The 23,157-nt window shown below is 45.5% G+C and overlaps 2 protein-coding genes across 2 annotated transcripts in view; both read left to right on the top strand.

Moving 5' to 3' along the window:
- The first annotated feature begins 12,149 nt into the window (after nucleotides 1-12,149).
- On the top strand, nucleotides 12,150-15,038 carry FBXL8 (F-box and leucine rich repeat protein 8). The gene is made up of 2 exons (XM_065416870.1): nucleotides 12,150-12,313; nucleotides 14,063-15,038. Exons 1-2 carry the CDS (start codon nucleotides 12,150-12,152, stop codon nucleotides 15,036-15,038), a joined length of 1,140 nt encoding a protein of 379 aa, XP_065272942.1.
- A 2,218-nt stretch (nucleotides 15,039-17,256) lies between these two features.
- HSF4 (heat shock transcription factor 4) overlaps nucleotides 17,257-23,157 on the top strand; it is a 33,608-nt gene continuing 27,707 nt past the window's right edge. The window contains exon 1 of the mRNA XM_065416867.1: nucleotides 17,257-17,379. Coding sequence (XP_065272939.1) covers nucleotides 17,257-17,379 — 123 coding nt within the window. The remainder of the gene's footprint in view (nucleotides 17,380-23,157) is intronic.

The following is a 23,157-nucleotide window of genomic DNA, read 5'->3' as shown; positions in this document are numbered from 1 at the left end:
ATAGACTGCCTAATGGATACATTTCTATATGTTAATCTGTGCAGCTAATTACCGGTGATGCTTAGGAAATAGGTCTACTCCAAAGTTTCCAAAATTGCCTATTGTTCGCCTGAGGACTCCGAGCTGTCAAAGAAGACCTGAAACTGTATAAGAATGTCTAGGGTCCTGATCCTTTTTATCTCAGATCTGCTTGATGCTTCATGTAGGGGAAGCTTAAACCCAAGATTGAGATCTCTAGTCCTAATCTGGAATCACCCTATGAACATTGAACTATAAGCTATGGACTATTTCTGAAATAACTCTTTGCAACTACAAAGCTCACCATCTCTACTATGAATCTAATCTCAAGAACTGTACTCATGTCTGTATGTATACGGATCTTTTAACCAATACACTCTCTCTTTTCTTTTCTTTTCTTTTCTTAATAAATTTTAGTTTAGTTAATGAGAATTGGCTGTAAGCGTGTATTTGGGTAAAATCTGGAGTATTCATTAACCTGGGAGGTAATGTGTCCGATCCTTTGAGATTGGTAGAACTTTCTTATATGATACATAAGATTTTCAGTAATCCTCATCATATTTGACTTTGGTGTTGGGGTGGAGGCCTAAGGCTGGGTTACTTTAAGAAAACTGGGTTGTTGGCTTCTGGGTAACCAGTGAGGTATTATAGAAGCTGTTTTGTGGATTGTCTGCCCCATTCTTTGCAGTTCACCCTAATTGAGTGACCTCAGTTGGCTCCCCTGGGACTCCAGTCACAGTGGGATAGGAGTGCACATGGGATTCGGGAGAGAATCCTGTAGTCTCTCTCTCTGCATACAGTTGTTTTAAGTAGTCCCCTCTTTCTTCTCCTCCCGCCCACACACATTGGAGCACTAAGGAACCACGCAGCAGAAGATGGGTGTTGAGCACCTGATGGATTGTTCTCAATGTCATGATAGAGGAGCTTTGTTGGCCTCTTCATTTGAAGGCAAGGCTGTAGTGTTGCTGTAGTGCCAACACCATGATTCAAAAATTGGGATTCAGACCCCAAAAAATCAGGAGTGGCTTAAAAATCATGAGATTAAAAAAAAAAAATACATGTTGGGTGATTTGCTTGCTGGTTGTTGGGCTTTTCCCTAAATTCACGAGGACTAGTAGCTTCCTCTTCTTTTAGCATGAAAGCTGAGATTCTAATGTCCTCATAGAACCTCAGCAGCTGGGTCTTTGCTTTCAGAGCAGCACCAAATACCTCAAGACACAGGATAAAATCGCCAGTTGGCAGTGCTTGATTATAACGAAAGAGGTGAGGGGTCTATGACCGGAGGGGCTGGGCGAGGTTCTGTCGCCTGCAATGTGCAGGAGGTCAGACGAGATGATCATGACGATCATCTAGTCTGACCTCCGCTGCCGAGTCTGGTGCCTGAGCTAGCTAGATTAAAGCTCAGCTATGCCGTCTAGCTCCGATATGCCCAGCGATTGCCATCTGGGCATACCCCAAGGATACAGCTGCACTGCAGGTTATGATGTAACTGTAGCACAGGGAGGCGTACTGTAATCTAGTGAGTGTAGGTAATAATAGCAGTGAAGACATGACAGCACAGATCCTGACGGGCCAGGAACCCCAGTCTTCAGCGGTCTTGTAATCGGGCAGGTAGCTTGCGCTGAAACCCATGCTGCCATATCTTCTCTGCTATTTCCCCCCTCGTTGGCTACATTAAAGCTAATGGGAGTATGTGCTATAATCACACCTGAAACTGAAGTGTAGACAGCGATTCACTTAACATCACATAGGAGGTTTGTGGCAAAGTAAGGAACCAAAGTTGGGTCTCCAGTGTTCTTTGCTCTGCCACAGACCTCCCGGGCGGTGTTGGGTGAATCACTTAGGGCAGTGGTTCTCAAAGCCGGTCCGCCGTTTGTTCAGGGAAAGCCCCTGACAGTCTGGGCCGGTTTGTTTACCTGCCGCGTCCGCAGGTTCGGCCGATCTCGGCTCCCACTGGCCGCGGTTCACCGCTCCAGGCCAATGGGGGCTGCGGGAAGCGGCGCGGGCCGAGGGATGTGCTATACTGATCTGAGTCACACTGGAACATACAACATTCAGGGGACCTCGTGGCATTTATTCTTATCGCTGAAGTGATGGTTGAACTTTAGAAGTCATGTTTGCTTGTAAGTAGAGCTGGTCAGAAAATGGGGGGCAGGTTCCACTGAAAATCTTGACTTTTTGGCAAAAAAAAATTAAAAACCCTGAAATATTTCAGTCAAAAATTGAAAAGTTTTTGTTCATGTTCTTGAGAGAAAAATCAATTTCCTCCAGAAAGCACTTTCACCAAAAATCTACTTTAATCAAAATCCCAATTTTCCATCAATAAAAACAGTTTTGATGGAGAATATCTGACCAGCCCTATTTTAGGTATTCGTTAAACTTCTTGGGAAGAGACGAATGTCGGCATTGCTTAAGATGAAGTTGGCAGATCTCTTAAAATGCACTGTGGGAAAGTAAAATGCAGAGAATTCACATAGAATGTGGAGGAATCTTTTGGCTTCCAAGCCTGGAGTGCCCTACTCATAATAGCTATTGACTGGCAGGGAAATAAGGTCCCGATCTTGGGCACAAAGCTGTACAAACACAGAGCATTTTGCAGGGATAGCTCAGTGGTTTGAGCATGGGCCTGCTAAACCCAGGGTTGTGAGTTCAATCTTTGAGGGGATCACTTAGGGATCTGGGGCAAAATCAGTACTTGGTCCTGCTAGTGAAGGCAGGGGGCTGGACTTGATGACCTTTCAAGGTCCCTTCCAGTTCTAGGAGATAGGATATCTCCATTAATTAAATTTATTTAAAATTTAAATTTATTTTGAACTCATTAGTGCCAAGATTGCAACCAGCCTGTGCTGCAGGGAAGTTCTTTCATACAATCTGTCACAAAGCATCCCTAATGAAACATACCTTCAAATAAACAACGGAAGAACGAACAGCTTTCTCTGCTAAGGAAAAGGAGCCTGTAGGGAAAAGCCTGCCAGAGAAAAATTCTGCAAGGGAAAACTTCCTGAGCTCCTGCAAGCAGAGTCCAAACACCCCACAGGTGAACTAAGCCCTCCTCTTAATCTACCCCAATTAAGCCCAAGAGGGAACCTTGTAAAAGTGAGCCCAGGTACACTCCCATCTTCTCTGGCTCATCGATGGCTCCTCTGCTGCTGTCTAATATGAGGTAGCAGTCCGGTCTGATCTTTTCTTCACATGTCTATCTTTTTAAAACCTAACTGTACTTGAAGGATAGGCGGCAACTTATGTTATTTAGCCTCAGATCATAGAAAGATGGTGCAAGTTCTTGTCTCAGAACTTTCTGTCCATAGGGTAGGTTAGCGTGGCAGCACCAGCAGCCTTGGTTTGGAGATTAAGACTGAGCATAAAAATCACCTGGTTTTTGAAAGGGTTAAGCCCATGGTGTAGGACGTTGTGCTAATACAAGGTGAGGGGATTCCTAGTATGCCTGTATTCCTTGACTGGATTTCTTGAGACCCGCCTTCCATAGAGTAACCCCATCCCAGGAAGTACACGCCCTCTTGGCACAAAAAGATAATTTGGAATAGCAGAACCTTGCAGTTCTACAACAGCCACCGTCTGAGTTGCTCAAAGCACTTTACAATGTAAAGCCCTGATCCTGAAAGCTACGTATGGGCACTGAGGAATGCCAAATGCGGATCCAGTTTCAGGATTGGGGCCTGCGCTTCGTATGAGGGGTGGGTAAGTATTATTATCCCTATTTCACAGATGAGTGTCACAGCTGGATAGAGAACTCAGGAGTTCTGTGCTTTATGCATAAGACACTAAGACAGCTGGGTTCATGAATGAGTGCAGACTTGACTGGCCTATTATTTCCACCTGATAACTAAAGGTGAATTTTCAACAGGAGTATTGGTGACAAATGTCAAACATCAACTTTCTCTTCAGCGAGTTCTACTGAGCAGGTAAAATTCTGTGTGAAAAGACAAGAAAAAAAGAGAGAACAGAAGACACTAGATAATGTCTGAGTCTTTAATGAGTTGATCCAGAGCTTGCCACTTCCTTTTCAGAACTACAGTTATGATTTGTCTTTTTCTAGTACCTTCCGTCCGATGATCTCAAAGTGCTTAACAGACACTATCTGATGAAGTAGGCTTTAGCCCACGAAAGCTTATGCCCAAATAAATTTGTTAGTCTCTAAGGTGCCACAAGGACTCCTCGTTCTTTTTGCTGATACAGACTAACACGGCCGCTACTCTGAAACCTATTCTTATATAGCAGCCTTGTGAAGGCCGCAATACAGCAGGACCCCAGTTCTAAAAACTGCTTGTGCAACGTCTGTCGTGTGAGTTCAGATAGTCAGGGGTTAAGAGGACCAGGCAGCTCCTTGAAAAAAGGAGGCTCAGATAACAGAGCTTCAGCTGACTGATTTAGTGAATGACTGCTGTTTTTCAGAGGGGGAAACTGAGGCACACAGCGATGAAGTCACATATGTTCCAGATTATGAGCGAGACCAGGTGGGCGAGGTAATCTCTTTTGTTGGACCAGCTTCTGTGGGTGAAAGAGAGACGCTTTCCCAGCGCCACAGAGCTCTTCTCTTTGGCCTTGGCTACACTTGCAGATGTACAGCGCTGTGAGTTAAACCTGACTTCGTGCAGCTGAGTAGGGAAAGCGCTGCAGTCTGTCCACACTGACAGCTGCCCAGCGCACTGTCGTGGCCACATTTGCGGCAATTGCAGCGCTATTGGGAGCGGTGCATTATGGGCAGCTATCCCACAGAGCACCTTTTCCCATTCTGGCGCCATGGGTTGTGGGAAGGGGGCCTGGGTGTGGGGGATTCTGGATCCTGTCCCAATGCCCCGTGATGCATCACTTCGCATCCCAGAAATCCCTTTGTTTCCGTCCACCTTTGGCGCCATCTTTCAACTGTTTCTGCGCAGCGCGATCTGTCTGCGGGAAATGGAGTCCAAACTGCTGAGGCGTATGCTGACAAGTCTCGCCAGCACATCATGTTTGGCTGTCGAACTATTCCTTAAGATCCAAAGTGACAGTGAGAGTGAGGGTGAGAAGTCCGACGATGCTATCGAGCCGCGTAACGCGTACGACACGAAATTGCTTGTGGCATTCACGGACATGCTCAGCACCGTGGAACGCCGCTTTTGGGGTCAGGAAACAAGCACCGAGTGGTGGGATCACATCATCATGGAAGTCTGGGATGACGAGCAGTGGCTGCAGAACTTTCGGATGAGAAAAGCCACTTTCATGGGACTGTGTGAGGAGCTTGCCCCCACCCTGCGGCGCAAGGACACGAGATTGAGAGCTGCCCTGCCAGTGGAGAAGCGGGTGGCTATTGCAATCTGGAAGCTGGCAACTCCAGACAGCTACAGGTTGGTCGCAAACCAGTTTGGAGTGGGAAAGTCGACCGTTGGAATCGTGTTGATGCAAGTTTGCAAGGCCATTAATCGCATCCTACTCAGAAGAACCGTGACTCTGGGTAACGTGCAGGAAATAGTGGATGGCTTTGCACAAATGGGGTTCCCTAACTGTGGAGGGGCGATAGATGGGACGCACATTCCTATTCTGGCACCACCCCACCTAGGATCCGAGTACGTTAATTGGAAGGGGTATTTCTCTATGGTTCTCCAGGCGCTTGTGGATCACCGTGGGCATTTCATTGACATTAACACAGGCTGGCCCGGAAAGGTGCATGACGCACGCAACTTTCGGAACACTTGGCTGTTCAGGAAGATGCAGGCCGGGACTTTTTTCCCAGAGTGGAAGATCACGGTGGGGAAGTTGAAATGCCCATTGTGATCCTTGGAGATCCCGCTTACCAGTTAATGCCGTGGCTCATGAAACCCTACACAGGGAGCCTTGACAGCAGCAAGGAACGGTTCAACTACAGGCTGAGCCGGTGCCGAATGACTGTGGAGAGTGCCTTTGGCTGTTTAAAGGGTCGCTGGCGATCTCTGTATGGGAAGCTGGACTTGGCCGAAAACAGCATCCCCGCGGTTATATCCGCGTGCTGTGCCCTCCATAATATTTGTGAAGGGAAGGGTGAAAGCTTCACTCAGGCATGGACCTCTGAGATTCAATACCTGGAGGCTGAATTTGCACAGCCAGAGAGCAGGGCTATTACAGGGGCCCAGCGCAGGGCTGCAAGGATTAGGGATGCCTTGAGGGAGCAATTTGAGGCTGAAAACCAGCAGTGATATCTGGTGCCCTGCACGGGAGTGAAGTGCAGTAGTTCCAATCTTTAGGAATCAGTGTCTGCTAAACAGACAAGCAGACTTGCAGTGCCTGTTTATTTCCTGGGCTAAGGAGTCTTTTACTTTATGCAATAATAAAGAATGTTTTCAAAGCCAAAGAATCCATTTATTGAAAAGAAAAAAAAATATTTATTGAAGAGAAACAAGGGGGTGGAGTGGGGAACAGTACAATCACAGATTCGCATATGTCCTGTCTGGTGTGCTGTGCAGTGAGTGCTGCACTTCAGGATAGCTATACTGCATGGTGATGGGGGTTGAGTGCAGAGGGTAAGGGTCGTGGTTTTCAGGGCTGGGTGGTGAAGATACTGGTGTTGGAGGCAGCGGGTGGCATGAAGAACACGGAAGTTGGGGAAAGTGGGTTGGAGGTGACAGTGGGGCACAACGGAAAGAGTTTTGGGACAAGGGCTGTAGGGGGGGGTGGCGTTTGCGTTTGCGGTACTGCTCCTCTTTCTGCATGGCTACCAGCTCCTGGATAGTGTCTGCTTGGCGCTCCAGGATGCTTGAGACTATCAGTGCTTTGCTGCCGGTGTGCGGTGCTTTGCCGCCGGTGCGCTGCGTTTTCCTGGCGGATCCTGCTTTCTCTCTCCCTCCAGTTCTGTGCTTTCTCATTCTCTTTAATAGACTGCCGCATCACTTCTTGCAGCATGTCTTCTTTGCTTTTTCGCGGTCTCTTCCTGAGTCTTTGCAGTCTCTGAGCAGGCGATAAGAGGGACGGCTGAGGTCTCAAGGTTGATGCAGCTGTATAGGCAAAATGCAACATTTAACAGAGGCAGCATTGTTTATACCAAACAGAGTAATGATTCCCCCCACACTTAAGGAGTAGAAAACACACAGGGTCTACACAATAGCATTATTTTCCCGTCCGAAACAGAGCACACATATCCCACGGGAGCCTCAAAATGGTGAGTAAGGGGGACTGATTGTTTCAGGGCTGCACTGTCCTCTGGGTTTCTGTGCCTTGGGGAGAGCCAACAGCTTCAGGGGGCACCTACACTAAACACTGTCCCAACATTTTCCACAGGAGTTCGTCCTGGACGATATCTCGCTGCTGAGGGTGACCTGGGAAGCAAGGGAGGGTCTTCTACTGCAATGCGGCTTCCGCCCTGGCCCATATGCAGCTTGCCTGTGTGCAGCAATGGTCCCCCCACCCCTCGCGGCACAGTGGTGCGGACACGTTAGCCTGGCTGGGACAAGGACCACGGTGGCTCTCCCGATAAACCTGCGCAAGCGCATTGCACACGTTCTGGATGAGACATTCGAGGAGATTACCGAGGCCGATTACTGCGATGTGATAAACCACATCAATGCACTATTCCGCATCTAGGCATGCATGCCTAACCCTCCTCTCCCAAAGAGCCCGCACCGAAAAAATTCCTTCCCGAAAAAAAAAAAAAAATGCTTACCGGGAACCTGCTCTTCTGTTTGTCCTCCACCAAGTACCGGCCGCTGCGACTGGCTACCTTCCTCCTGGCTCGAGAAGAGCTCCTGGCTGCATGGCTCCAGGGATTCCAGGGTGTCTCCATCCGGCCCACCACCCTCACTCCCATTTTCCTTCTCCTCCGCAGCTCCTTCACTTTAATCCTGCACTGCAGGGCGTCCCGGTCATGGCCCCTTTCCATCATGTCCTTCGATACCTTCCCGAAGGTATCGTAATTCCTACGGCTGCAGCGCAGCTGGGACTGTACAGCTTCCTCCCCCAAACACTGATGAGGTCCAGCAACTCGCCATTGCTCCATGCTGGGGCTCGCTTGGCGCGTGGAGGCATGGTCACCTGGAAAGATTCGCTGATAGCACTCCACGCAACGCCGGGCTGAGCAAACAGGAAGGGGATTTTTAAAATTCCCGGGGAATGTAAAGGGTGGGTCACGTGGTTGGTTACCTGAGGCCAGGGCAGTGGAGTTTGAACTGATGACCAGAGTGGCTAGAACAGGCATTGTGGGATACTGCCGAATAATTCTGGAGGCCATTCACAGCGCATTGGCCGGCCACACTGGCGCCGCAGCGCTGCAGTGGCAGCGCAATACTCGCTATTCCTCTCGGAGAGGTGGAGTACATGCAGCGCTGCAACCACGGAGATCCAGTGCTGTAAGTGCCTTGCCAGTGTGGACAGGGAGTGAGTGACAGCGCTGGGGGCGGCTTTACAGCGCTGCAACTCGCAAGTGTAGCCAAGGCCTTTGAGCAGGGGGTGGGACTAGATGACCTCCTGAGGTCCCTTCCAGCTCTGATAGTCTATGATTCACAGAAAGGCTGAGACGGCTCCGGTCCTGGCAACTCCTTCCTTCGCCAGTGAAGTGTCACTACTTTAGCCCAGCCAGGGATCTCCTCCTCCGGAGCCGGCGGGTGACTCACGGGGCTGGGGTGAGATTGTGGGCGGGCTGGGTTGGGCAAAGGCTGTAAACACAGCACTGCTCTCACCGCGGGGCCAGGGACGGGAGATTTCCTTCCCACGCGAGACCTCCCTCCTCCGCCGCTCCACCCCCCGCAAGGGAGCCGGCGGGGGCAGCGAGGCGGGTCCGCCCAGGCCCCGGAGCAGCTGTGAGCCAGGCCGAGAGGAAGAACAGCTGCACTTGGACGGGTAGGCGGTGCTCCTTCCCCGGGGAGGAACTGAAGCCAGGATGGCCCTTAGCCACGCAGTGCCCCCCTGGGGAGATGCATTGACCCCCTCGCCGCTCAGGGAGGGGTGGAATAAATGCATGTTTGGGGGATCCTTGTTCTCCAGCCCCGCAGGGAGAAGCCGGCCGGCCAGCGCAGGATCTCTGCCCTGCGGAGAGAAAAGCTGCCCCGGGTTTTGCTAGGTCCGCCGGGCGCTAATGCAGCCCAGCAGCGCCTGCTTTCCCTGCTCCGGCAGGCGGCCGGGCTGGGGCCAGCTGGGCTGGGGAGATCCGCCCCCTCTGATCGGCTTCTCTGAGCCCCACGGCGGCCCCAGGGGGCGAGGCAGGGAGGCCGCCCAGCAGCTGTGAACGCTGCACTGCCCGGAACAGACATTGGCTCCTCTCTGTGGTCGGGGGGGGTTAATGTCACTCCGGAGCAAATGCACATCAACCAGCCAGAGCCTTTCCGAGAACAGGCCATTAACTCTTTCGGCTCTGCAGGAAAGTAACAAGTAGACGGTATTGCCAATCCCAAGAGTTCAAAAGTCATGAGTCAGCCCCTCCTCTCCCCCCCCCCCAAAATAATGAGATTATATAAAAAGAATATACTTGGTTTTTTTCCCCTCTTTGCTTTCTGGTTTCGGAGTCTCTAGGGGGCACCTAGATCAGGCTTTCAAGCTTTTCTGTGCAATCATGGGGGGGGGGGGGGGGGGGGGGAGAAATGTTTTGAATGAAAACTGAGATTTTTCACATGACTCCAGGAACTGGGGCTTTAAGAAAACCACCACTCATGATAAAATCACAACAGTTGTGTATAGGGGAGGAGTGATGATGAGTAGTTTAGTACTTAGGCAAGTGCTGGAATAATGAGAAAGTTTATTAAATCTGAGATAAAAGTAGGATTGCTGAGGGTGAGCTGTCAGAGATAATAAAGAAGACATATGCAGGAAACAGGGAAAGCAAGAAGGCATCTCCCAGGCAGGAAGCAGGAGCGCATTGCTGGGCAGTCAGTAATGGGGTGAGAGGCAGGGCATAAGCAGGTGGGATATCTGACAAGAGAGCATGGCTGCTGCAGTATTGTCACCATCAAGCATAAAACAATCATGAGTGGCTTTAAAATTACAAGATTTTTTTAAAATGTGTATATGTATTTTGGGATCTTTCTCTGGCTTCTAGTTTTTGAACTTTTAAGACTAGAAATTTCCCTTTTTGTTCACATGAAAGCTGAATTTCTCACAAAATAACAACATGACTCCAGGAGCTGGAGCATCAAGAAAAGAATCAAATATCACAAGACTCACGATAAAATCACGAGAATTGGCAATTCTGCTGCTGTAATCTCAAAGGGAAATAACCTGCAATTTTAATGACTTTAGCCTCTCATTTTAAAGTCCACTACTTTGTTCTTGAGAAAGTTGAAAAGAGTCAAATAAAAACTTACAGCTGGTAATTTTATTTGTGTAGCAGTACAGTGGCTGGATACAGAGCATACTCCAAGCAGAATTGAGAAATAATACTGCAGAGATGTCTGTGTGGTTTTGTGCTTTACATTTCAGTATACTTCCCATGCATTCATTCTCTTGCATCATAATTTACACGGAAGCATAATTAAATGAAAAGGTCCCATGTCAATATGCAACACACGTACATTAATGTATGGTTAGTGTGATCATCACAATAAAATCCTTATACCAAACTGCCATCTCTTATATTAGCAGCTGCAGCTAATAATTGCTGTGGTCAAAATCACAAATTAGTTTTCATTATAACTCCTTGTTTTGCCATACACTGGATAATTCAACTTTTGGGTTAAATTTGTCATGGTTGGCCTTTGTCCCCAAAACGAGGGTTCCCCCCGCCCCAAGTTTGAGCTAAATCCCTCCGTCTGTTTGAATATCAGTGTAGAAAATTGTTATTTTTAAATAATGCATTATATAAAGTTAATCGTATTTAGAGCTGGTAATGAGGAAAAGAATCACATTTTTTAAAATGTTTCACTTTTTTTCCAGAATTTTGAAATTTGGAATTCACAAAAAATTTCAACCAGCTTCTATGTTTGGTCAAAAAATGGAGTGGGTGGGGAAGGAAATTGGCTAAAGTTTGTCTAAACTTCCTTTTTTGTGTTTAAGAAAATAAGAATGGCCATATTGGGTCAGACCAACAGTATCTAGCCCAGTATCCTGTCTTCCAATAGTGGCCAGTGCCAGGTGACCCAGAGGGAATGAACAGAACAGGGCAATTTATCCAATGATCCCTCCCCTGCCATCCAATCCCAGCTTCTGGAAGTCAGAGGCTTCACCCAGATCATGGGTTTGCATCCCTGACCATCCTGGCTAATAGCCATTGATGGGCCTATCCTCCATAAACTTATCTAATTGTTTTTGGAACCCAGATATACTTTTGGCCTTTACAGCATCCCCAAGCTCTGCGTTGTGTGGAGAAGTATTTCCTTTTGTTTGTTTTAAACCTGCTGCCTATTAATTGGGCGACCCCTGGGTCTTCTGTTACACGAAGAGGTACATAACACTATTTCTCGACACCGTTCCTGATTCTATAGACCTCTCTCATGTCCCCCTTTAGTCATCTCTTTTCCAAGCTGAACAGCCCCAGTCTTTTTAACCTCTCCTCGTATGGAAGCTCTTCCATCCCCTTATTAATTTTTGTTGACCTTTTCTGCACCTTTTCCAATTCCAATATATCTTTTTTGAGATGGGGTGACCAGAACTGCAAGCAGTGTTCCAGTTGTGGGCGTACCATGGATTTATATAGTGGCATTATGATATTTTCTGTCTTATTGTCTATCCCTTTCCTAATGGTTCTTAACATTGTTAGATTTTTTGACTGCTGCTGCAAATTGAGTGGAAGTTTTCAGAGAACTATACACAATGTCTCCCAAGATCTCTTTCTTGAGTGGTAGCAGCTAATTTAGAATCCATCATTTTATATGTATAGTTGTGATTATGTTTTCCAATGTACTTTCCATTTATCAACACTGAATTTCATCTGCTATTTTGTTTCCCAGTCACCCAGTTTTGTGAGATCCCTTTGTAACTCTTTGCAGTCTGCTTTGGACTTAACTATCTTGAGTAATTTTGTATCGTCTGCAAACTTTGCCACCTCGATGTTTGTTTTACAAATGTCAAAATTATGGTGAAATTTTCAAAATGTAAGAAAAAATTCGGACCCACTGTAATAGCATTATATCAAACTAGGGTTGGGTTGATGTGTTTCCTTTTTCTGCAACAGGGAGTCTAGGGAATTATTTGCAGTCTGGAAGGTGGTTCTCAGTGCTGCTGCCTGTCGGGTCAGAAAGATGCCTGCTCCAACATCAGAATTTTGGAACTACGTCCCGGAAGAAATCCTTGTCCATATATTTTACTACCTGTCTCTCCGAGATAGATACACAGCCTTCCAAGTGTGCAAACATTGGGCTGCAGCTGTTTCCTCTAGCTCCGTGTGGCATTTCACAGAGATCAGGTGAGAGGAGGTAGTTTCTACTGTTTGTAGGTATCTGTGCAGTCAAGCATACAGCATCTCGTATAAATCTCGCAGTACAACTTGTTTATCTTAAAGCACCACTGTTCTTCATTCAAAAATCACATTGCTGATGACAGCCTATAGATGTGAATACTTATAAACCATTGGAACAACTTACCAAGAGTGGTGGTGGAATCTCCAGCACTATCAATTTTAAAATCAAGATTGGATGTTTTTCTAAAAGATCTGCTCTAGTTCAATTAGGAATTAATACAGGGAAGCCCTGTGGCCTGTGTTATACAGGTCAGACTAGATCAGTGGTTCTCAACCAGGGGTATGCAGAGGTCTTCCAGGGTGTGCATCAACTCATCTAGATATTTGCCTAGTTTTACAACAGGCTACATAAAAAGCACTCGCAAAGTCAGTACAAAGTAAAATTTCATATGGACAAAGAATTGTTTACAGAGGTGGTGGAACTAGTGGTATTAGGGGTGCTGCCGCACTCCCTCACTTGAAGTGGTTTCCATTGTATACGGGATTTACAGTTTGGTTTAATGGCTCTCAGCTCCCACACTGTACATATTGTTCCAGCGCCCCTGCTTGTTTATACTGCTCTATATACTACACTTGAAATGTAAGTACAATATTTATATTCCAATTGATTTATTTTATAATTATATGGTAAAAGGGAGAGAGTCAGCAGTTTTTCAGTAACAGTGTGGTTGTGACACTTGTATTTTTATGTCTGACTTTGTAAGTAAGTAGTTTTGAAGTGAGGTGAAACTTGGGGGGTACTTAAGACAAATCAGACTCCTGAAAGGGGTACAGTCATCTGGAAAGGTTGAGAGCCACTGGACTAGATGATCACAATGGTCCCTTCAGGCTTTATAATCTATGCAACTATGTAAGTAACAGTACCTCCTACAAGTAGCGGCTGTGTATGTGGTAGAGAAAATAGGGTTAGACGGTTGTTGTTTTTTAAAGTACGCATTAAGAATCATAAGTCAAGGAAAGGGATAAGTCGTGGCATTAGATGTGCTTTGAAAAGTGTCAAGGAGATACCATCATCATAATCCTCACCTAGCTTTGATATAGCGCTTTTCGTCCACCGATCTCATGGCGTTTACAAAGACGGCCACTGTCGTTATCCCCATTTTAAAGAGTGGGAAACAGAAGCCCAGAAAGGGGAAAAGACTTGCCCCGGGACAGCAGGCAAGGTCACTGGAATGATTATCATGGTGCTATTGAAGCTGGTGATCTGAGCTCTAGTGTATGAGACTGGAACTCACCTCCTCGGTCTGTACATAGTGACCGAGCCCCGTAACTAACTGTATTGTTATCTATTATTTGTATTACAATAGCACCTAGTGGACCAGCCAGAGATTGGGGCTCCATTGTGCCATATACGGTATAAACACATAGTGAGAGAGAGTCTGTCCTGAAGATCGTATAACCTAAATAGACCAGACAGATAATGGTTGAGAGGAGAAACAGAGGCATAGAGCATGGAAGTCACTTGTCCAGCATCACACAGCAAGTCAGTGGCTGGCTTGGGAGTAAAACCCAGGTCCTCTGACTCCCAGCCGAGCACTTGAGCCTCTAAACCAAGTAAGAACAAATCTCTAAGGCAGTGGAGGAGATCAATAATAAGTAAATAATAATAAAGGACAGTGATCCAAAGTATGGACATTGTGCTCACTTGTTGCAGTTCCAGCAAAACAGCTAACTGTGTTTATAATGCTCTTCCAGTTGTGATTCGGAGAACGAGGAGGGCATGCTGCAGAGTTTACACCAGTTCCTGAGCCAGATCAAACACCTGAAGATTGTGTTTGATCAGTCCAAGGAAATAAATCGGAAGAACGTCACCCACATTCTAGACCTGTTGGCCAGGCAGAACCATAAGCTGCAGAAGCTGTGCATCATGTGCAAAGGAGAGAACCCTTATTTCTACTCTGGCCAGGACATCCTGCAGAGCATACGAAATATATGCCAGAGAGAAAACCAAATAGACCTTCAGCATATTGATTTCCGGAGAATGCCGTTCACCCTGGATGATGGGCTTGTTGGACTCATAGCCACCAGCAGCCCAAACCTGCGCAGCTTGTTCATCAACAACCGCACTCTGGTTTGCAACGTGAAGCCAGAAACCATCAGAGAGGTTCTGAATGTATGTCCTAAGTTGTCTACCTTGGGAGTCTACTATGCCAGCCTGTCTAATGATGTGTTTGCGGAACTGATCAAGCCAGAGAGAGGGGCTTTCACACGCTTAGATATTTTTTGTGAGCGCTTGGACAAATATATTCCAGTCATCTCTGAAGAGCTTTGGGCTGCCGTGATCCAGAAGCACCCTCAACTCTATGTAGACCTGGAGTTTGATCACACAGTCCCTGCCTGGAAGATACCACGGATCCTAAAGCCCAATATACCCGTAGGTACTTTACAACTGAATACTTTTACGTACATGGTGAACCAGGTTAGGTTTGTCACCAGCAGTTACAGCAGGACCTTAAACAGGCTGGTGATCCACACGACCCCCTCGGACGATTTGAACTCCTCGCTAATAGACCTGGCAAGGAAGTGTGTCAATCTAACAGAGATTCATTGTTACTGTGTGGTTAGTCAGGAAGTGGTAGATACCTTCCTCGTACACTGCCCCAGTCTGAAACGATACACTCTCAAGATTACCAAAGAACGTCACCCCTGGAAGCCGACAGTAGTTCAGTGACGTGCCTGTTTTGACTAGAAGCAAGTTCAGAAAAAACATGTGGATACAAAGATTCCAAGTGAATGGAGTTTCAGAGATTTTAGGGTAATGCCTCAAAAACCACATCCCATACTACATCATCATCATCAGGAATCCCTCAAAGTTGAGGATGATTGTCTTTTCACGGATTGTCCATTTCAAATTATCTGTGGGTCTGCTGATGGCTGATAAGGCCTATTCTGGAGCCGCAGACTGTGCCACGTTACAGACGTGTTTCCAAGCAGGGCGGGTGAACCTGGGGGATTGGTTCGGGCTATCGCAAACTCTTTCGGTTGCTTCCATACTACTTACGCACTCACATTCAGACACACACAGGAACGTTCTCTCTCCAACCCCAGCCCGACTGCTGTAGAAACGGAGCATTTAGACTTAAAGACGATCTGCAAAGGGTTTTAAAAGAAAGGGGCTAGTGCTTTTTTTGTTTGTTTGTTTGTTTCTTTATTACATATAAAGAAAGCATGATATTTATGGGTTTTTCCCCCCCTGGCTTTTTAATTAGCTTAGAAACATCAGGAATGTCATGTTTGCTCTTTCTGGGTATTTCTGGAGGACCGCGGGGATGATGATGATGATTTATTTATTTACCACTTACATTGTGATAGCACCCACAGGACAACCAGGTTGGGGCCTCATAGTGTTAGGTGCTGTAGAACACCTTAAATGAAGGGGTGAGGCTGTTGAATCATTAACAAAGGCTTTATTTATCCAAAATGTTAATTAGTCATGTAAGTTAAATAGGTGCTAGCAAAAATGTACAAAACCCGAAGAGTTTTAAAGGGTGTGACTAAAAACTCATTCCCAATGTTCCCTGTCTTGGCTCTTGTGCCGGCACTTCACTAGTTCTCCATTCAGCAAACCTTCCATCCTAGACAGGGCCTGAATTGCTAATGTAAAATAAAGGCAGGGGAACAACCCGTAAAATAGTAACACATATGCCTGATGGATCTTCCTGGCTGCGCATTCTTTTCCTTGCGCTGACATGCAATTTCCAGATGATGGTTTGAGTATCTCGTGCAAAGACCTCAACGAAAACCATTTCTGATCTAACTGTGCCTTCGTTATCCCACTGGCATCACTTTGGAAAAGCACTAATGCTAATGACATGACACTCATGTGCTCCTCAGTCTTTTCACAAGGGAGCTTTCACCCTTTCAGGAGTGATAGTTACTTCTCACGTCAACAAAATATCCCACAATCCCACTTCTACGTGAGCTGATGTGTGTGTGTGTGTTTATCAGTCAAATGTGTCAGAGATCCCTGGTGCATATTGGAGAGAGAGTTTTTAAAGCCTCATGTGGTTTGAAATGATCCTGGGCTCTGATTACATTGTCATCAAGTGCCCAGGAAACAACGTGTAGTGGACTGTGTTAACACAACAAATAAAGGGCGAGATTGTGGTGCTTTTACTTAACCGAGTGAGCAACAAGTCGTGTCCGATGGAAGCCAACGAGAGTACTCGCGTGAGTAAGTGCTCCCCAACATGAATAAGGGCTTCAGTCTGGGAGAAATTAATCCAGCTGCTCATAACTAGCAGTGGGTGAAACACCTGGAATAATAATAAAGCAGATTGTGGCACCTGGGGCTTATCTATTTTCATCATCTATTTTCACCCAATCCAGAGCTGTTTATCCAAAGCTCATTGAACTCTGGGATTCAGATAACGTGGGACTCGGCTTTGGTTTTGCCCAGCCCGACTAAGGTTTGGCATGCTTAAAACCAGCCTTGATTTTGCCCATCTGGGGCTGCCAATGTTCAGAACAAGGAGCTCCTAACTAATGTTTAAACTCAGTCCCTTCACAATCCAGTGTCGGTGCTTCCTGGCATCCTGCAAACATGCCAGCCAGGTGTTTTCTTAATTCATTCCAGTGATTTGCTAACCTCCCAGCCTAAGGTGTACAGCGTGTGTTCTCTTTGCATGACGCTGCATGTTTATTCACAGCATTGTGCGATCGGCTGCAGTGCATTTTAATTCTGTGCATTGTTCTCTGGGGCTGGTGATGCCGTTGCATTGTGCTGAGTTTTTAAGAGTGCGAACAGCACGGCTGATGTGACTGAGTGGGGGCCTACTCTCAGCTGGACCTGGATGAAACTAAATGGTTCAGTCTCCGTTACCCACACGCACAGCGAGACAGGCATATTGAAAGAGATGGAGTTAGTGTAACTAAAACATTGAAAAACGATGCAAGATTCACCCAGTTCCCTGGCAATGGATGGATACTCCAGTAATGTGCCAGCATTCCTGACTAAACTGTGGACGCTAGTGGAAGATCCTGAAACAAACCATCTAATTTGCTGGAGCACTGTAAGTAAAGCTAATAACGGAGGTCACTTAAACTGCACGGGACAGCAGGACAAAAACAAGTCCATAGCATCTAAAAGATGATACTCTGTAGCATTTATCTAGCACTTTACATTTTCAAAGTACCTTGCCAGCGTTAGCTGAAAAAGAGCGAATGTTCTTTAGAGAGACTTTTATAGACACACTGAATATTATGCTTGTTTGTGTTAAAGACAGGCCAAGATTTTCCAGGTGACTAATGATTTTGGGGGGGAAGAGGGGGTCCTTGATTTTTTTGGTGTCCAGCTTGACACCTTAAATGGGCCTGATTTTCTGAAAATAAGTGCCAACCCTCTGAAAATCAAGCTCCTTTAAAGGGTCTCAAGTTGGACCCCCAAATCACTAGTCACTTTTACTAAGCACTTGAACTAGTATGTATGTGGACACGGCGACATGCATATCTATTGGCAGTTTGGCTATTTTTATTTTTAATAGGTTTGTTTGTTTTATTTTTGTGATGTTTCTTCCTGTTTATCATTTGGGGCTTTTAAACGCTAAGTGCAATTAAAGGACTAACGTCATTTGACTCTCTAGCATTTTGAAATCGTATTGTGCACTTAACTTTATTAACAGTTGTTACAAATAGACATGATTTATTTTTCAGCAGAGAATTATCCAGTATGTTATGTTTATACACTCACTTTCCACAAAAGGAACTATAATTAAAGCATACTTTAAAAAAAAATATTTTGATGTCAGCCTCTTTGTCATGTTTTTAGCCACGGGAACATTGTTCAGCACAGTTTTCATTCCGAATGCATGGGATGGGATGTAAGCTGCATTTCTATCTCTAAAAAGAAAGTTATATTTTGTTCATTAACCACCACATGAATCCTGTGTTATAGGCCCATTTCCTTACTTCATTTTATCATAGGGTTTATACATAATTCACTTTAAAGAAGGGCTTTCATAATGGGGAGAAATTTTTAATCTATAAATAGTCGCTTTTTCTTTACACTTTTTTTTTGTAATTTTCCAGACCCACTTGCATATGGTGCATTATTATTTTTGATCTCCCCCCCGCTCCTTTCTAGCCCACCTATTGTACTGTGACGACAGAGTGCTGAATCCGTGATATCGCAATCATGCCAGTGATTACAGCCTGTAAGAGCATCAAGAGGCATTTAAATAGGGTGTGTTTAATTAAGCATGTGAATGAGTGAAATTGAAATTTTCACCTTTGCATATGTTAGCGAATTCTGGCTTCTGCTAACCTATTAGTAGGTATCAACAGAGAAGTTGCTATGAATCATTTCAGCCTATAGATTATTAGCAAATTGTTTGTTTTGACTACTCATTATTCATGGTACCTGATGTCTCACTGAAGTCACATGGTATTGCTTCTGGTCCTTAACCGGATAGAAGTGGGAATAAGTAATGATGAATAGCGAATACACTTGTCCATACTTGAATACTGTTATATTTTAATAAAGGGAAGCCATTTCCCAAATATTTGTCTGCACAAAAAAAGTCTATATAAATATTTGCAAATAGAGAATAATAAGGGGATCAAACATGGCTGAGCCGAACCGCCAGTCAGAATTTGATTGCATGTTTCTGAACATGCATTTTCTTTGCAGTCTTGAATCAGCTGTTGTTATGACTTAACTGCAATAGCAAATGGAAGAGGCTGGGTCGAGAGGCCCCATTCAGACACCGAGATCTGCCACCGCAGCAAAGAAATCATAAGGAAAATGACTAGGACAGTAGGGTTTGGCAGTATCCCACCCTTGAGTGACAATATGTAGCATATAAGAAAATAAGGCAGCATCTCTTCAAATCAATTGTGAGCACTCTAGTGGCACTTACTTGTTCTGTATTTTAGAAGGTGCCAAAAACCAGCCAGTCCAGCCAGCACTGTGTATGTAGAGAGGCCTTGCATGTCAGTAAAAATGGTTATTTGGGACCCAACTGTGTCCACATGGTTTCTGCATATTGCTGTTGTGTAAAAATCAAAAGACCCAATCATGGTTGTTAATAATTCTGTTGAAAATAGGTCTGGCTGTGACAAGGAAGCCCAGGTGATACCATTAATGGTAATACTGAACACCACAGTGGAAAACTGCAGACACATCAGCGTGATGGACTGTGTGCGTATTGCTTTCACAGCAGAGAATCCCAGTCCACTCCCCGTGTTTTAGCTTCCCCTGTCTTCATTTCATGGATACTATTCGTGGCTTATCAACGGTTGTCTTGAAGCATAATCTAAACAAAGAGCATGGGGGCATGGAGATCTAGGGTTAGATGTAGTATCATAGAAATGTAGGACTGGAAGGGAATCTCAGGAGCTCACCTCACCCAGCCCCCTGCGCTGAGACAGGACCAAGTAAACCTGTTTGTCTAAATAGCGGATCATTTCCCCATCTCTGGTATAGTGCTATGCTTCTGGCCCACCCCCAAAATTGTGTGTGTTCGGCCTATATGCGTGGGACCAGTGTAGAAGCGAGGACAAGAATAATGCAGGGGTGTTCATCAGAATGTATTTTCTGGCTGGAAAACAGTCCAACACAGCGTAAAAATGTCCTGCATCCTTCCCTCCACTCAGCATCCACCCTCCTGATAGAACAGGGCGGTAGGGTGTGACATTCCCAATTTGGCACACTATGTCAAAGACGAGACTGTCCATCCCAGCCCAGTTAGTGGCCCTGCTGATAAGGGCATGCAATCGAAGGTATGACTGCACCGTAATCTAGCTAGCTTGAATAACAATAGCGCTGAAGCTTTGGCAGCACGGGCTATAGAAGACCACCTCTAACACTGGGTATGTACTTGAGTGGCTAGTCCCGGGCACTGTTGCTTCATTGCTATTGTATTCAAGCTCGCTAGTACAAAGATAGTTTGGGCATGGCTACATGTAGTGCTGCCACACCTTTGATTATATTGTAGACCTACCGTAACTTCACTGCAATGCTCTGGTGGAAGCATTGCACCCTCTTTTCATAGAAATGTAGGGCTGGAAGGGACCATAGAATAATAGAATATCAGGGTTGGAAGGGACCTCAGGAGGTCATCTAGTCCAACCCCCTGCTCAAAGCAGGACCAATTCCCAACTAAATCATCCCAGCCAGGGCTTTGTCAAGCCGGGCCTTAAAAACCTCCAAGGAAGGAGACTCCACCACCTCCTTAGGTAACGCATTCCAGTGCTTCACCACCCTCCTAGTGAAATAGTGTTTCCTAATATCCAACCTAGACCTCCCACACTGCAACTTGAGACCATTGCTCCTTGTTCTGTCATCTGCCACCATTGAGAACAGCCGAGTTCCATCCTCTTTGGAACCCCCCTTCAGGTAGTTGTAGGCTGCTATCAAATCCCCCCTCATTCTTCTCTTCTGGAGACTAAACAATCCCAGTTCCCTCAGCCTCTCCTCATAAGTCATGCACTCCAGACCCCTAATCATTTTTGTTGCCCTCCGCTGGACTCTTTCCAATTTTTCCACATCCTTCTTGTAGTGTGGGGCCCAAAACTGGACACAGTACTCAAGATGAGGTCTCACCAATGTCGAATAAAGGGGAACGATCACGTCCCTCGATCTGCTGGCAATGCCCCTACTTATACAGCCCAAAATGCCGTTAGCCTTCTTGGCAACAAGAGCACACTGTTGACTCATATCCAGCTTCTCGTCCACTGTGACCCCTAGGTCCTTTTCTGCAGAACTGCTACCTAGCCATTCGGTCCCTAGTCTGTAGCTCTGCATGGGATTCTTCCGTCCTAAGTGCAGGACTCTGCACTTGTCCTTGTTGAACCTCATCCGGTTTCTTTTGGCCCAATCCTCTAATTTGTCTAGGTCCCTCTGTATCCGATCCCTACCCTCTAGTGTATCTACCACGCCTCCTAGTTTAGTGTCATCGGCAAACTTGCTGAGAGTGCAGTCCACTCCATCCTCCAGATCATTAATAAAGATATTAAACAAAACTGGCCCGAGGACCGACCCTTGGGGCACTCCGCTTGAAACTGGCTGCCAACTAGACATGAGGTCATCTAGGCCAGCCCACTGCGCTGAGGCAGGACCAAGTAAACCTAGACCATCCCTGACAGGTGTTTGCCCAACCTGTTCTTAAAAACCTCCAATGATGGGGATTCTGCAACCTCCCTTCGAAGCCTATTCCAGAGCTTAACTACTCAGGTAGTTAGAAAGTTTTTCTTAATATCTAACCTAAATCTCCCTTTCTGCAGATTAAGCCCATTGCTTTTTGTCCTACCTTCAGTGGACATGGTGAACAATTGATCCCCGTCCTCTTTATGACAGACATTAACATAGTTAAAGCCTATCAGATTTTCCCCCCTCCCCCCACCAGTCTTCTCAAGACTAAACATACCCAGTTTTTTTAACCTTTCTTCACAGGTCAGGTTTTCTAAATCTTTTATCATTTTTGTTGCTCTCTACTGTTGCTACTACCGCCCAGCCGGTTAGTCCCCATTTTGTATCTGTGCATTTGATTTTTCTTTCCTAAGTGTAGTACTTTGCACTTGTCTTTAATCTTGTTGATTTCAGACCAATTTGTAAAGGTCATTTTCAATTCAAATCCTGTCTTCCAAAGTGCTTGCAACCCCTCCCCCACAAATTTTAGAAGCATATTCTCCACTCCATTGTCCAAGTCATTATTGAATAGTACCGGAAAGACCCTTATAGGACCCAATTAGATAAGTCTCCCTATTTTAGTAGCAAAGCATTGATAACTATACTTTGAATATGGTGTTTCAACCAGTTATGCACCCACCTTATAGTAATTTCATCTATACCATATTTCCCTAGTTTGCATATGAGAATGTCATGTGGCACTGTGTCAAATGCCTTACTGAAATCAATAAATATCATGTCTACTGCTTCCCTGCATCCATTAGGCCAGTAACCCTGTCAAAAAAGGAAATTCGGTTGGTTTTGCATGATTTTTTTCTTGACAAATCCATGCTGGTCAGTCTTTATTATCGTCTAGGTCCTTACAAATTGATTGTTTAATCATTTGCTCCAGTATCCTTCCAGGTATTGAAGTTAGGCTGACTGGTCTATAATTCCCTGGGTCCTCTTTGTTTTCCTTTTTAAAGATAGGCAATATGTTTGTCTTTCTCCAGTCTTCTGACACCTCACCAAGTTCTTGAAGGTAATCTCTAACGGTTCCGAGATCACTTCAGCTAGTCCCTTCAATGCCCTAGGATGAATTTCATCAGGCCCTGCTGACTTGCATATATCCAATTTACCTAAATATTCTTTAATCTGATGAAGCCATATTGGCCTCTTACTATTCTTGCTATCTTTCTTTTGCATGGGATAGTTTGCTGTTGCACCTTTAATATTGTGTCTTTGAAAAACTCCCTGCTCTCCTGAACTCCTTTTTCCATTAGATTTTTTCCCCCATGGGACCTTACCTACCAGTTCTCTGAGTTTAAGTCTGCCTTTTGGAAATCTATTGTCCCTATGCTACTGCTCCTTTCCTAAAAATCATGAAATTTATCATTTCATGATCATTTTCACCCAAGCTGTCTTCAACCTTCTGATTTGCAACCAGTTCCTCTTTGAGTCAGAATCAAGTCTAAAATGGCACCCTGGTTACTTCCTCCACCTTCTCGCTGGCTGGCACATACACTCAACTTTGCGTCCCAGCATGCATGGCTTTGCCATACTCATGTCTGCACAGAAAGGAAGCCTTAAAGTCAAAGTCCCATGGAAGCAATCTGTCTAGGTATAGCTACCATGCAATAATAATATATAACTTTCCCTCAGTCCATGTCAAAGCACTTTAGAA

Source organism: Emys orbicularis, chromosome 14, assembly GCF_028017835.1.
Source record: "Emys orbicularis isolate rEmyOrb1 chromosome 14, rEmyOrb1.hap1, whole genome shotgun sequence".
Classification (NCBI taxonomy): Eukaryota; Metazoa; Chordata; order Testudines; family Emydidae; genus Emys; species Emys orbicularis.
This window is presented reverse-complemented; position numbering and strand designations above follow the sequence as displayed.

Coding starts and splice junctions, on each gene's coding strand:
- FBXL8 (XM_065416870.1), top strand. CDS start 12,150: ATGCCTGCTCCAACATCAGAATTTTGGAACTACGTCCCGGAAGAAATC. Junction 12,314..14,062: donor TGGCATTTCACAGAGATCAG/GTGAGAGGAGGT, acceptor ATGCTCTTCCAG/TTGTGATTCGGAGAACGAGG.